The sequence below is a fragment of the Miscanthus floridulus genome, chromosome 9, assembly GCF_019320115.1.
Source record: "Miscanthus floridulus cultivar M001 chromosome 9, ASM1932011v1, whole genome shotgun sequence".
Lineage (NCBI taxonomy): Eukaryota > Viridiplantae > Streptophyta > Magnoliopsida > Poales > Poaceae > Miscanthus > Miscanthus floridulus.
Genome location: NC_089588.1, coordinates 69,811,705 through 69,824,637, shown reverse-complemented (window position 1 = coordinate 69,824,637; position 12,933 = coordinate 69,811,705). Strand labels below are relative to the sequence as shown.

General features: G+C 42.2%; 1 protein-coding gene across 1 annotated transcript; it reads right to left on the bottom strand.

The window, feature by feature from the left end:
• Window positions 1-1,195: 1,195 nt before the first annotated feature.
• LOC136483775 (uncharacterized) lies at window positions 1,196-6,640 on the bottom strand. The gene is made up of 8 exons (XM_066480940.1): window positions 6,487-6,640; window positions 5,591-5,614; window positions 4,546-4,651; window positions 3,957-4,025; window positions 2,726-3,219; window positions 2,324-2,585; window positions 1,608-1,816; window positions 1,196-1,509 (listed from the first exon to the last, which is right to left on the bottom strand). Exons 1-8 carry the CDS (start codon window positions 6,489-6,491, stop codon window positions 1,443-1,445), a joined length of 1,236 nt encoding a protein of 411 aa, XP_066337037.1. The 5' UTR covers window positions 6,492-6,640; the 3' UTR covers window positions 1,196-1,442.
• Window positions 6,641-12,933: the final 6,293 nt, after the last annotated feature.

Here is a 12,933-nt window from a genome sequence, read left to right as displayed (position 1 = left end):
GCCATTCATTAGTGAGGCGGAGGGTGCACATGAGCACACCCGATGGGTGTAGCCCCCCGAGCCCCTGGCTGATTAGGAGAATCGATCAGGGGGTTAATCGGACTGTCATGGCACTAATCTGAGGATTTAAGCTACCCTATGTTTGACCTCTTTCGACATTACATGGATAGGTCGCGATGCAATGGGACTAGTGGATGTATTTGCACGTTTTTTACCCGATGGGTGAGGTATGGGTATAAAATTCCACCACAGGACTACCTAAATATAGTGAGATTGTGAAAATGAATGTGTGAATTGTGATGCACTTCTTGAGTCCTTATGTTTTTGTGTGAACTAAGAGCGTGTTTGGTTCAGAAGTTTTACCTTATTATCTGTTACCAGCGGCACCTGATCACTTTGTTTATTGTTTGGTTCGGCTGCTATGTAATCAACTGACGTGGTACCTGCCTTTAAAACAACGATGCTGCCCACTTTCTGGCATTACGTTATCCATTGCGTGCTTCAGCCTCCACATGCGCAACTCTTTGTGAGACCGCTTTCACCTGAAACCAAACAAAAAAATGTAAGTATTGCAATGTAACAGATTGTAGTGGTAAACGATTACATTGACATTACCGTCCCAAATTTGGACCAAACAGCACCAGTTCGGTTATAAAATCTTACCCATTAATTATGCGTATGGCTAAAATTTGATGTCTCTAACGAATGTATGCTCTGTCCCGCTTTCGCTGAAACCAAACAAAAAAAAGGTAAGTATTGCAATGTAACATATTGTAGTGGTAAACGATTACATTGACATTACCGTCCCAAAACCTTATAAAATCTTACCCATTAACTATGGGTATGGCTAAAATTTGATGTGTCTAAGGAATGTATGCTCTGCCCGTACCTTAGCCAATCAGTTACCAACGCTAGGGTAGGTGACGGCAGTAGGAATTTACTCAATTCGTTAAAAATGAAACGAGCCTAAATACTCATTCTCACTTCTATATTATTTTTTTGTTGTTTTGTTTCATTTTTACTGTTATCACTTTCAGGTTTGCCAATAGGCAATAGGCCAGACAGTGTAACAACAAAAACATTACTTACTCTAAAATACGGCAGACATCCCGGTCGTCACATTCGTAACATCTCAATATCTCGTTAGGAAGAAATCAAATTTGTAGCATTCTGCAGTGTATGAAGAATCCAGTAATTGTTCAACACCAAAGTAAATTGACGTCCCATTATAAATCATTTCAGTAACGATAACAGATGTTTCAACAAATCCCCACAACAATGTTAACAGCAACATATTATAGCATTCTGCAGACGAGAGTCATGTGGCTAAACATCAAACATAAAGTTCTCGGCAGTAACAAGCTCGGCAATAACAAGTAGCAGCCATAATTCCTCCACAAATAACACTTAGGGCAGCATTCCGCCGTACTCCAAATCAGAACTTATTCTTCCTCCTCAGCCTCCTCGAGCCATTTGACAAACGGCTCCAGAGCTTTCACGAAAGATTGCCTGCCATTATGTTACAATCATTAGGAACTGACAGAAAATACCATGCCCCAAGCTTAATTGCTACATCTCATTTAGGGGCAGGAGTTTTGTGTTGTTACCTGCCCTTCGGGTTTGAACCTTTACGGAACCAAAGGAGGACAGTATCTTCAGCTAGGACATCTTGGTCGTACAGTGTTCTTATGATTTCAGGAAACAGCTTCATCAGCTTAGCATCCTCATAGCACTGCGTCTGAACTTTGTATATAAGTTCCAGTTCAAGTCTGCCACTCGTGCAAAAAGCATTCAAAAGCTCAGCCCAAGCTTTCACCTGAGTGCAAATGGAAAAAAAAAAATTGAACGCATCTTGATAGAGTAATAGAGGTCCTAGAAAATTGCAAGGTTGACTAATTTTAGAAAATTGCAAGGTTGACTAATTTTACAAGACCTGAAGTACCACTGCCCACATCATAGAAAAATGGAATTCAGCCATTGCAATCCTCTTGAATTTACAAATCCTTTTACTTGGAATGTATCAGTTTATACTGCTAGTGCAGTTTGAGCTCACAACTCACACTAAAAACACAATGCTCATAGACTTAAATGTAATGTAAAAGAATGTTATAACACAACCTCATGAAACCATAACTTAACTAAGCAAACACCACAAGTATCTTCAGTAAAAATCAGATTTTTCAAGTTTCATATTCATAACCTTAAGACACCATGTTAAATCAAGTTTAAGGTACCAAAACAAGTAAGTCATACATCAAACAAGAGTTTATGTTAGGTATTCAATGTCCAGCTCTTGGACTTGCAAAGAAAACAAACACACTACCTGCCGAAGTGCTGCATTAGAATTTTGTTGCTGGTTCTTCCCAGACCACTGAACAGCCTCCATGAGCACATCCCACAACATGCGAATAACCTCTAAATCAGGAAATTTAGCATCCTTAACTTGCTGCTTGACAGTCTCAATCACTTCAGATATTGCAGCCTCATCATTGATCATGGTGGTCAGTGTTGACTTTATCTCCTTAAGTTTAACTTCAAACATCTTCTTTTCATTGTACTCAACAAGGCTAGTCAGACCTTGTTTGCTGAGGGCCATGCACAAATAAGAAGAAAAATAAAGTTCATAGCTTTACAAAGTTACTATCCCTTTGGCGACTGAAACCAAAGATTCAACACAACAAATTCCATGCTTCAAAATAGAAAAAAGTAAGAGAAAGAATATTACTTGAAATGCTCAGATAAAGCCTCAGAGGTTCTCTTAGCTGATGGGAAGAAGTCCAACAGATTGTCCTCCATTTTGCCCTTCTTCAAAAGTGCAATCAAATCATCCAAGCTGTTTTCCTTAAGGTACTCCTTGAAAAACTCAGTGATGAATGAAAGTACTATCCCTTTGGCGACAAGATTATCCTTGAGCAGTGGCTGGAACACTGTCTCAGGAGGAAGCCCTGATAGCTTCTGAGAAAATGCAAGCGCAGTGAATATGGCGAGTTTCTTTCTCTCATTTTCTTCAAAGAACTCCAAAGATTGGAGGAATTTGCGCATAACATTTTCAAGATTCTTTATTAAGAAAGGCTTCCTGCGCAATGTTTTCTGGATATAGAGTACGAAAGGCAAAATTGTTTCACGCTGTGCCGCACAATCTAACACAGAATAAGGGTGGCGGTCTCCTTCTTCAGGTTTTATAGTGCCAGGCTGAGTGCGCCCTCCAACAAAAAACACCTATATTTTCACAAACATACATCAGTCTAGTGCATGACACCAGGTCAAAAAGTTCTAAAATTACTAGCAGAAATGGTGATGAACAAGAACTTAGATTGTAATTGTAAATCTCCATAAATACCTCACATGAACAAATGGGAAAAAAATGTATCCAACTTCAACTTGGAACAGCTAGCAGAAAATCTCTATCCATGACCATACCCAGATGGCACCATGTGGAAAGATAACATTATAGAAATCCCTATCCAATTTGGTTAATATACATGCACCAAGGTGCAAATCTTGAAATGCAGATAGATATCTTTACAAAGCCCAAAATAAATGAAGTGAAATTCCATCCCTAGCAAATGCAAAATGACACTAATAAAAAAAACTTGACCCGCAGGGAGTAAGACAGCCCGGGTCATTTTGCTAAAAGGAAGACCTCACGCAGGTCGAGAAAAAACTCGAACCCCTGCCCCACCCATACACAGCAGCACCATAGCCCTGTGAGGCATTGGCGTCGGACAGACAAGGGGAATTTTTTTACCACAGCCTGAAATTCGCTCCCAAGGGGAGTTGAACCCAGGACCTGAGTGCTAGAGCCACCTAACCAACCAAGGTAGAGGCCCGTTCACAAATAACACTATTAAAAGCTTGCAACTTACAACAAGGGTAAAAAAACTAAAACAATCAACAAAATAACACAATGAGAACGAATGAGAATTTCAGGGTATATACTGTTCCACTGGCTGTACCTCGAAAAAGGTGTCACCGTAACGTGAGAAGTTGAGGTCTGAGGACTCGATACTTTTGGCGACAAGTTCCTGATAACAAAAGTATTGAGAATGGCAAAAAAAAAATTGCATCAATGAAAGAAGTATAAGCAAAATATCAAACAGTCTTTGGTTGGTTTAGTTTCTGATTGGCTGTTACTCTCATACAACACATGTACTAGGAACTGTTTGGCACAGCTCCAGCTCCAAGGGCTTCTGGAGCCGGTTATTACTAGCTCCAAATTCTTGGAGCTGGGGCCGTGGGCAAATTAAAGGTATTTAGTTAACCAATTTTATTATTTTTGATTAAGAATATATGCTTAAACCACTTTCCTTTTTATCCTACAAACTCCAAATCCCGCATGTAAAGCTAGAGATGCCCCATGATTCATGAAATATGTTATGTGTAACCTAAAAATGTCGACACCATGCAAAGCATACTTGATTTATCAAGCTTTAAGGGAATCTAACTGCATATCACATCATGAATATTTCATAAATCTAAATGCATATCTCTCAACAACAGAAATAACATATGAGATGCAAATGGTACACCCAAAGAAGGCCTAACCAGATCTCCACCATTATCCAGATAAATCTGAACAATTGCATCAGAGAATGATGCAGGGTCCAAAGGAGCTGCAATGTTCCGCTTGCGGGTCTTAATCCGCGTGCCTCTGCAATAATAATTGCAGAAAACAAGGTGAATTACCTGACATACAATACTGCCATGCGGACTCTGCAAATAAGTTTTACCAATATATATATAGTACAAACATAAACATTCTGTGTTATGGCCAAGCACCAAAACCTGATAAGTCTAGACTTAAGAACCATTTCATGGAAGTATAACAAGGAACAACAAACAAGGTGCACTAATGATGAAGCCCATGATAAAAGTGGTAAAATAGCAAAGAAAGGTATTAGTAACAGCAAGCATAATAGTAGAATCATTGGTAGCACGAACTGCAAGTATAACAATGACAAACAAATTTCATGCCTGAATAAAGAACCATGGCAAGCTTAACTGAAAAATTGCAACAGAAGGTAGTCTCAACACAGATAGGACAGTCAACAAAATGCTGCAATTGCTTCTATTGCAGTAATATCAATAATCATAATATTAATGTAATATATAAATAGAATAGGCACAACAATTAACACAAAATGTGTCAAGAAAATTACAAAAGTCACGCCTTTCGACAATATTGAATCCATGCAGGAAAATTGAGGCATGCCATTTCACACATACATGTTAAGTTTCTTTGTACTCCCTCCGTTCTAAATTATAAGTCGTTTTAGCTTTTCTAAGTACATTGTTTTTGCTATGTATCTAGACATAATATATATCTAGGTGCATAGCAAGATTTATGTACCTAGAATAGCCAAAACGACTTGTAACTTGGAACGGAGGGAGTATTTAATAATAAATACATGCCACTCCATTCAACAGTTAGAAAAAAGAAGCATTGCTAAACAGGGACGTCAGTTGGAAAATCACTGACTCATGGGAACATTTGACCAAACCAAAATTATTATTAACATGTCCAACTAGTTTAAGACCAACATGGAAACTGAAGTCACATTTCAGTAATCGTATAAGCACACAGTCTTACCCAAGAGTGGGCTTCTCCTTCGAGCTGCACCAAAAAGAAGAGGATAGAAGTTAAAACCTGTAACATGGACCACCTTTAAAGAACACTCTGTTTACTACAAATAAATCACGACAGCTATGCTACTGTTATCAAAACTTTTACAATTCAGTTCATTTGTCGACTCGAAGATTAAAATGAGTTCATCGAAAAAATCCTGCTTTAACAAACTTTTTATTTTCCTGTACCACACTGAAGAAATTCAATGACATCAAATGGCCACATGATACTACCAACTCAACATTCCAAATCCTACGATATTTGAAGGCACCCACCTTTTTAACCAGATCTTCAAGACTGGATTGTATAATGTATAAGCAGACCAGTCAACCATGCAAAATTAGAAGATCTAGCACTTTATCAGATCAATGCAAAAAAACAACTAATTGTCATACAAAAGGAACTGAACTTCGCCAGACAAATGAAAAAAACAACTAATTGTCAGATCTTATTGCAAGACATCGAAGAACCAACACCAAAACAGCTTGTTCACCCAGGGCCTCAAACTACTTATATCAAGCAACCATAATTTACCCAAAGCAAAACATCAAATATCACGAACCTAGCCGGCTACAATAACACCAGCTCGATCCAACCTTCCCTGACGCTGAATCCACTCCAAATTTAACTTCCAACAACCCAAATCGACCTCCAGCAACCATCATCATGCACCTATCGAACCGACCCTCGCGCCGAATCCGCTCAAAACCCTAACTTCCAACAACCCAAAGTCCACCACCTAAGCTCCGATCAACCAAAAATCCGGCTCCCCATCGATCGAGGTGCCGCGACAGGCTCTACAGATCCGCTAGGCACGGCGCTACGAGAAGCAGAAGCAAAGATCCAGGGCCGATCCGTACCTCATAAACAACGATCTGGCGCCGAGAGGAAGCGGGGGCCGCTTGCTTGGGGCTTCTTCGGGGAGAAGGTCGGTGCTTGCGGCCGCCGCGGCGAAAAGGGAGAAGGCGGCGGCTAAAACCTAGCTTCTGGGTGCGGTACGAGGGGCGGGGGGTGGCACGGGTGGGGAGGGCAAAATATGTGAATCATCAACCAAATAAAGAGGAGTAGGGGAGGAACGAGTGGTCGGGATCGGCCGGCAGATCCGGTGGATTTCTTTCATTTTAACAAAAAAGATCCTAATATTTTAGTAATACAACGTCCCAAGCTAAATGTTTGTCACATCACTAGTCACTAGAATAGAAAAAATACAGAAATAGTACAGAATTACATATGCAATCCTAAGCAATTGAAAACAAAGGTACTATGTAGGATCATGTGTTTGGCTGGGTACAAGAAAAACTAGGAAATTCTAAAGGAATCTTAAAGGGCAAATTCATGTTACTTCTTATTCAACCTAGGCAATCACCAATTGCAGAAACTTTCCATGCGGTATGAGTGGATTCTTTTTTTCTTCTATGCTTTTCTTATGGAATCAGAGGCAAATGAACTTTTCTTTGTGCTCTATTCCTACGAACCAAAGGCTTTACATGGACTGAATCCTTAAGAATTGGAATCCTACATTTTTTCGGTGATTCACCTCGGTTCCAAAGGGACCTTAACCCTTTTACTTCTATTTTGGACTGCCCATGTTTTCCACTTCTGCTCCACATATTTTTTTTAGCTAAAAACAAGTATAACTCCACAAACTCTACTCCAGTAAAAAAGATGGAGTTACGAAAGCACATAAAAAGATGCTCCAAAAACTCTATTTTTTGTGAAGCTGCTCCACGTTTGTGGAGCAGTCCCAAACAGGCCCTTAATAACGCTAAAGATGTTGCATAACATGTAACATATTGGTGTGACTCATCAGACAGATCGACAGTGTCTAGATCTAATCATATCGAGTTCAAGTTGGGCCAGAGAAAAATCTTGGGTCAAAATCTTTAGCTCGAGCCCAACCCGGCGCACTAGCCGATTAGATCAGCCTATTTCTTGAGTTTTTTTTGTTTTGTAACCTTGGGTTGAGTGATTTTTAGTTACGTTGGGTCATGGATCAAAAATCATGAGCAGCCCGACCAGACACATTGTTGTGTCAGGTTTCTTTGTTGTGTCGGATAGGGTGGCGATCATCTCCTTATGGATAAAAGGAGTTGGACTTCCAAAAGTCTTGTATTTTTTGTGTAGGTACTAAAAACAAGGATGACTCATTTTGCGTGGAACTGATACCATAGCTTTTGTCGCATCACCTCCCTTTTAATTTGCACTGACTATTAGGTTAGACATATCACTTAATTGGTCATCTTGGTACACCACCCACATGATGTACTATCTCCGACGTTCATTTAGGATCACGCAAATGAAAGGAAACATCACACATCATAGCTAGGTCATATTACATCACAAGATACTCAGTTTAAAAGCCATTGTTTCAAACTTAATTCATCACACTCAAAGTACACACATTCAAACTAAACAACATCAGAGTGGCGAAAGTCTTTCATCAGCATAGTTTTCAAAGATAACAATGTGTGGGTGTGCCACTTTCCACACATTTACGAGACATTGGTCTCTCTACCACTCCTGGTCCTAGAACTCGAGGGCGTAGAAGAAACCATACACTAGGGTAACGTTACCTGCAACTGCAAGACAAACAATCACAGGGTGAGTACTTAATTGTACTATGTAGGACTTACCCAATATAGTAAATAAGGATAATGCATTTAGTTAGTAGCAAGGAATGCATTTGGTTTTTGCATAAAGGCATTTTATACTAGAATGTAAATGTGAATCTTAAACATCAACAAGCATAGCATGGTTTAAGTAAATGAGCAACTTGCATTTGGATCTCGATCTTCCATGAGTTCTTGTTCAACTCTAGTCCATATCTAGAAGTACAGAACTTATAACATTTGAAAGAGAAACTCTGCAGAGGGGTACACATTAACCCCGCTAAAGACAAGAGATATCGCCCATATGACCCGTCGGTTCATAAGGGATAACTCAGTGTCTCAACCTTTCCCCAACCTGGCCATGATGACTACGAACGGTTTGAAAGGTACCAAGGTAATGACGTCTCATCTACCTTACATCACCCCCCATGCCGAATCCATGAAAAAAACTATCACAATCAAGTACTTAGCTGGTCACGCCATATATGACAAGTGGTTTTGTACAAGTATGTTCACGACTTGCTACCACGGATACATGGTTCTTAACCAGTTAGCGAGCTACACCATCCAAGACCTCACATTGCATTGTCAGTGTCATGAACAGGTCGACATTGTCGCTGGTAGTAGGGTTCGATGAAGAAGGCATTGGCTACTGTGTCCCTGGCCAGGGCTTCGGCACGGCTGTGGGCGGCGAGGCACACGGTGACCAGGGCAAAAATGGTCGTGGCGATGATCATGGCAATGCCAACGGGGAGAGCCACGAGGCCCCACTCTTTGGTCCTCCTCCTTTGCCACCACCACCGCCTCTGATGACCTATGCTAAGATGTTGGCTGCTTGTCGCAAGTCAGCCCATGCCTTGGAGATGCTGGCGCAAGCTATTGGTGGCTTCGCCCGTGGAGGCCCTAGTGGCAATGGCGGGAATGGGGTGGTGCCCGTGGTCCTAAGAGGCTCTTGGGGACACACCTGCCCATGTTCACGCCGACTACTGAGCCTCTAGACGTGGAGCATTAGCTTCATATTCTAGAGTAGAAGTTTCAGCTGCTCAATGTGACTGACGAGCAGAAGGTGCGCTTTGCCACACAGCAGCTTCTAGGATCTACCATTGCTTGGTGGGACACTTTTAATGCCATGCAACCTGTGGACCACCATGTGACTTGGTGGGAGTTTACCACTGCTTTCCGTCAGTACTATATTCCTGCTGGTTTGCTGAACAAGAAGCTGCCCGAGTTTCTGGAGCTGAAGCAAGGAAACATGACTATGATGGAGTATGTGAACAAGTTCAACCATCTTGCATAATATGCTAGGACTCATGTGGATACTGATGAGAAGAAGATGGTTCGTTTCAATCGTGGTCTCTCTTGCATCTTGCAAGAGAAACTGTATACAGGGGGCTATTAGACCTTTGGTGCTTTGATGAATGCTGCCATTGCTATGGAGGGACTTCAGCGTGACTCTCAGGCTGAGTGGAAGCACAAGAGGGTGATCACTGGGTCTTCTAGTCACCCACAGTCTCAGAAGGTACAGGTTGTGAGGAGGGTGTCCTATCACTCTCTAGGTGGACAGTCGTCTCGCTAGACTCAGCAGACTCACCAGGCACCTCCCACTCAGTACCGTGCACCTACTCAGCAGGTGTAGCAGCCTCAGGGATAGCAGGTTCCACCTCTTCAGGGATAGGGGAACAAGCCGGGTGCTTGTTTCAAGTGTGGCAAGGAAGGCCACTATGCTTGTGAGTGCCCCCAGAACCAGCTTACTTAGTCTTCTCAGCCTTCAGCCAACTCTCATTTGGTCAAGAGGACTATTATCAAGAAGAAGGTGTCCGTGAGCCACTCGGGATAGGTTAACTTCACTGAGGCTGAGGAGATCCCGTAGGGAGAGCCTGTGATGACTGGTATGTTCACCATTGATTCCCACCCAGCATATGTATTATTTGATTCTGGTGCATCACATTCATTCATGAGTATGGGGTTTGCACAAAGGTATAATATATCTACTATGGCTATTCCTATTGCCTATAGAATTAGAAGCCTGGGTGCACAGTTGTCCATTAAAGTTCAGACGGACATAGTGAGACTAGTGCTAGCCACTCATTCTTATCTTCTCCTGTGCATGGTGCTACCTGGTCAAGGTATAGATGTAATTCTAGGAATGAACTAGTTGAGAAACTGTGGGGTAGTCTTAAACCTTAGGCAAAGAATTATTGAGTTGAAGCTTCCTTCTTCTGAGAATAGAATGTCTCTCCTTATTTCTTCAGTTTCCACCCTACCAGTTGTTGCTCATGCTGAAGCTTCTCCTGACCTTGCTTCTATTCCTGTGGTCCTATGAGTTTCTGGATGTCTTTCCCAAGGATCTACCTAGGTTACCACCGGATTGGGATGTGGAGTTTGCCATTGAGTTAGAACCTGGCACTACTCCTATTTCACGGCGTCCCAACCACATGGCTCCAAAGGAACTGGCTGAGATGAAGAAACAATTAGAAGAATTGTTGGAGAAGGGATTCATCCATCCAAGTTCTTCACCATGGGGTTGTCCAGCTATTTTGTGAAGAAGAAGGACGAGACTCTTCGGATGTGTGTGGATTATCGCCCTCTTAATGCGGCAACCATTAAGAATAAGTATCCTTTACCTCGTATTGATACTTTGTTCGATCAGTTGGCTGGTGTCAAGGTGTTTTCAAAGATTGATCTTCGTTCTAGGTATCACCAAATTAAGATCTAGCCACAAGATATACCAAAGACAACTTTCTCTACTAGGTATGGGCTCTATGAATACCTAGTCATGTATTTTGGTCTCACCAATGCTCCTGCGTTCTTCATGTATCTCACGAATTTAGTCTTCATGTTGGAGTTAGATAAGTTTGTAGTGGTGTTCATTGATGACATATTGATATATTCTAAGAACAATCAAGAGCATGAACAACATCTTTGCATAGTCCTGACTCGATTGCAGGGACACAAGTTGTATGCCAAATTCATCAAGTGTGAGTTTTGGTTGGATCGAGTGTAGTTTTTTGGACATGTCCTAACACATGAAGGCATCTCTGTGGATCCTGGCAAGGTGCAGGATGTGTTAAATTTGAAATCTCCAAAGTTAGTGTATCAGACTCGTCAGTTCCTTGGTCTTGCTGGTTATTATCGGTGCTTCATCCCTGAATTCTCCAAAATAGCTCAACCAATGACCAAATTGCTCTAGAAGGATGTCAAGTTTGTATGGAGTCCAGCTTATGAAGAAGCTTTCCAAGCCCTAAAGAAGTTTCTTACCTCTGCTCCTATTCTTGCCCAACCAGATATTGATAGGGCGTTTGATGTGTATTGTGATGCCTCTAGGACTGGACTAGGATGTGTGCTTATGCAAGGTGGACGTGTGATTGCTTATGCTTCACGTCAGCTAAAAAAGCTCAAGTTGAATTATCCCACCCATGATTTAGAGCTAGCTGTAGTTGTGCACTCTCTAAAAATTTGGAGACATTACCTATTGGGAAATAAAGTACACATTTTTATGGATCATAGAGCCTCAAATATATTTTCACTCAATCCAAGTTGAATATGAGGCAACGGAGGTGGCTCAAGTTAATCAAGGATTACAATTTAGAAGTTCATTATCACCCTAGAAAAGCTAATGTGGTAGTTGATGCCTTAAGTCGGAAGTCACATCAAGTTGATGAAGAATCTTTGTCCCCCACCCATTCTGAAGTGTTAGCCCATGTTGCTCTAGTCTCAGATTTACTTGAGCAAATTATTATAGAGCAAAGGCAAGATGCTTCAGGAATTCTGCATATCAAGAAGTTAATTACTGTCGATAGAATATCGTCGGCAGTCCACCGAGGGGTATCCCGCGATGGTAGATTTGTCGGTGGGGGTGCGCGTAATCAGGAACCGGATGGTGACACAAGGCGCAGAGACAGCGATTTAGACAGGTTCGGGTCGTCTGATCGACATAATACCCTACGTCCTGTGTCTTTGCTGTATTGTATTGAATACATGATGTGTAGATTTGTCCACTAGGGGACCCCTGCCTCTCCTTATATACTCTAGAGGGGTAGGGTTACAAGGAAAGTATCCTATTTGGTACTATACAATAGCTTACGGTGCACGCCGAGCAGCGCCGTGCATGCCTTGATCTTGTGGCCTAGGCCACCTCTGATGGCGTGGCCCATGTCTTGTCTTGTGGATACTAGGGCCATACCCCCATAGCTAGTCCCTGAGCCTGACAGTAGGTGATGTAGTCATGTGGTGCTAGGGTTAGAAAGTAGAAAGACCAGCCGAGCAGGCAGCCAGTCCCCGGGCGTAGCCTCGAGATGAGAAAAGCGCACATTCACCGCAAGGTGAAGTGTGCCCACTTAGTCCTCGAGCCTGCTGGAAGATGAAGAATGAATCTTATAGTAGGGTCAAAGAAAAAGAAGTCTAAAAGCTTGCCGATGTTGTCTGACATGCGCGTATCAAGACCCCAGACGTGCTGCCCAAGATCATCACCCTGATCCGAACAGCATGGAGCAGCTTGATAGCACACCAATGAGACGTAGCAAGATCCGTTGTCCGAGCACCGAGGAGCGAGAAGTCCCTGGCATCGCTGGCGATGTCCAAGCGCCGAGGAGCGAGGAGTCCCCTGTGTTGCTGGCGATGTCTAAGCACCGAAGAGCAAGGAGTTCCCGGTGTCGCTGGTGATGTCTGAGCGCCGAGGAGTCCCCAGCGTAGGCGGTG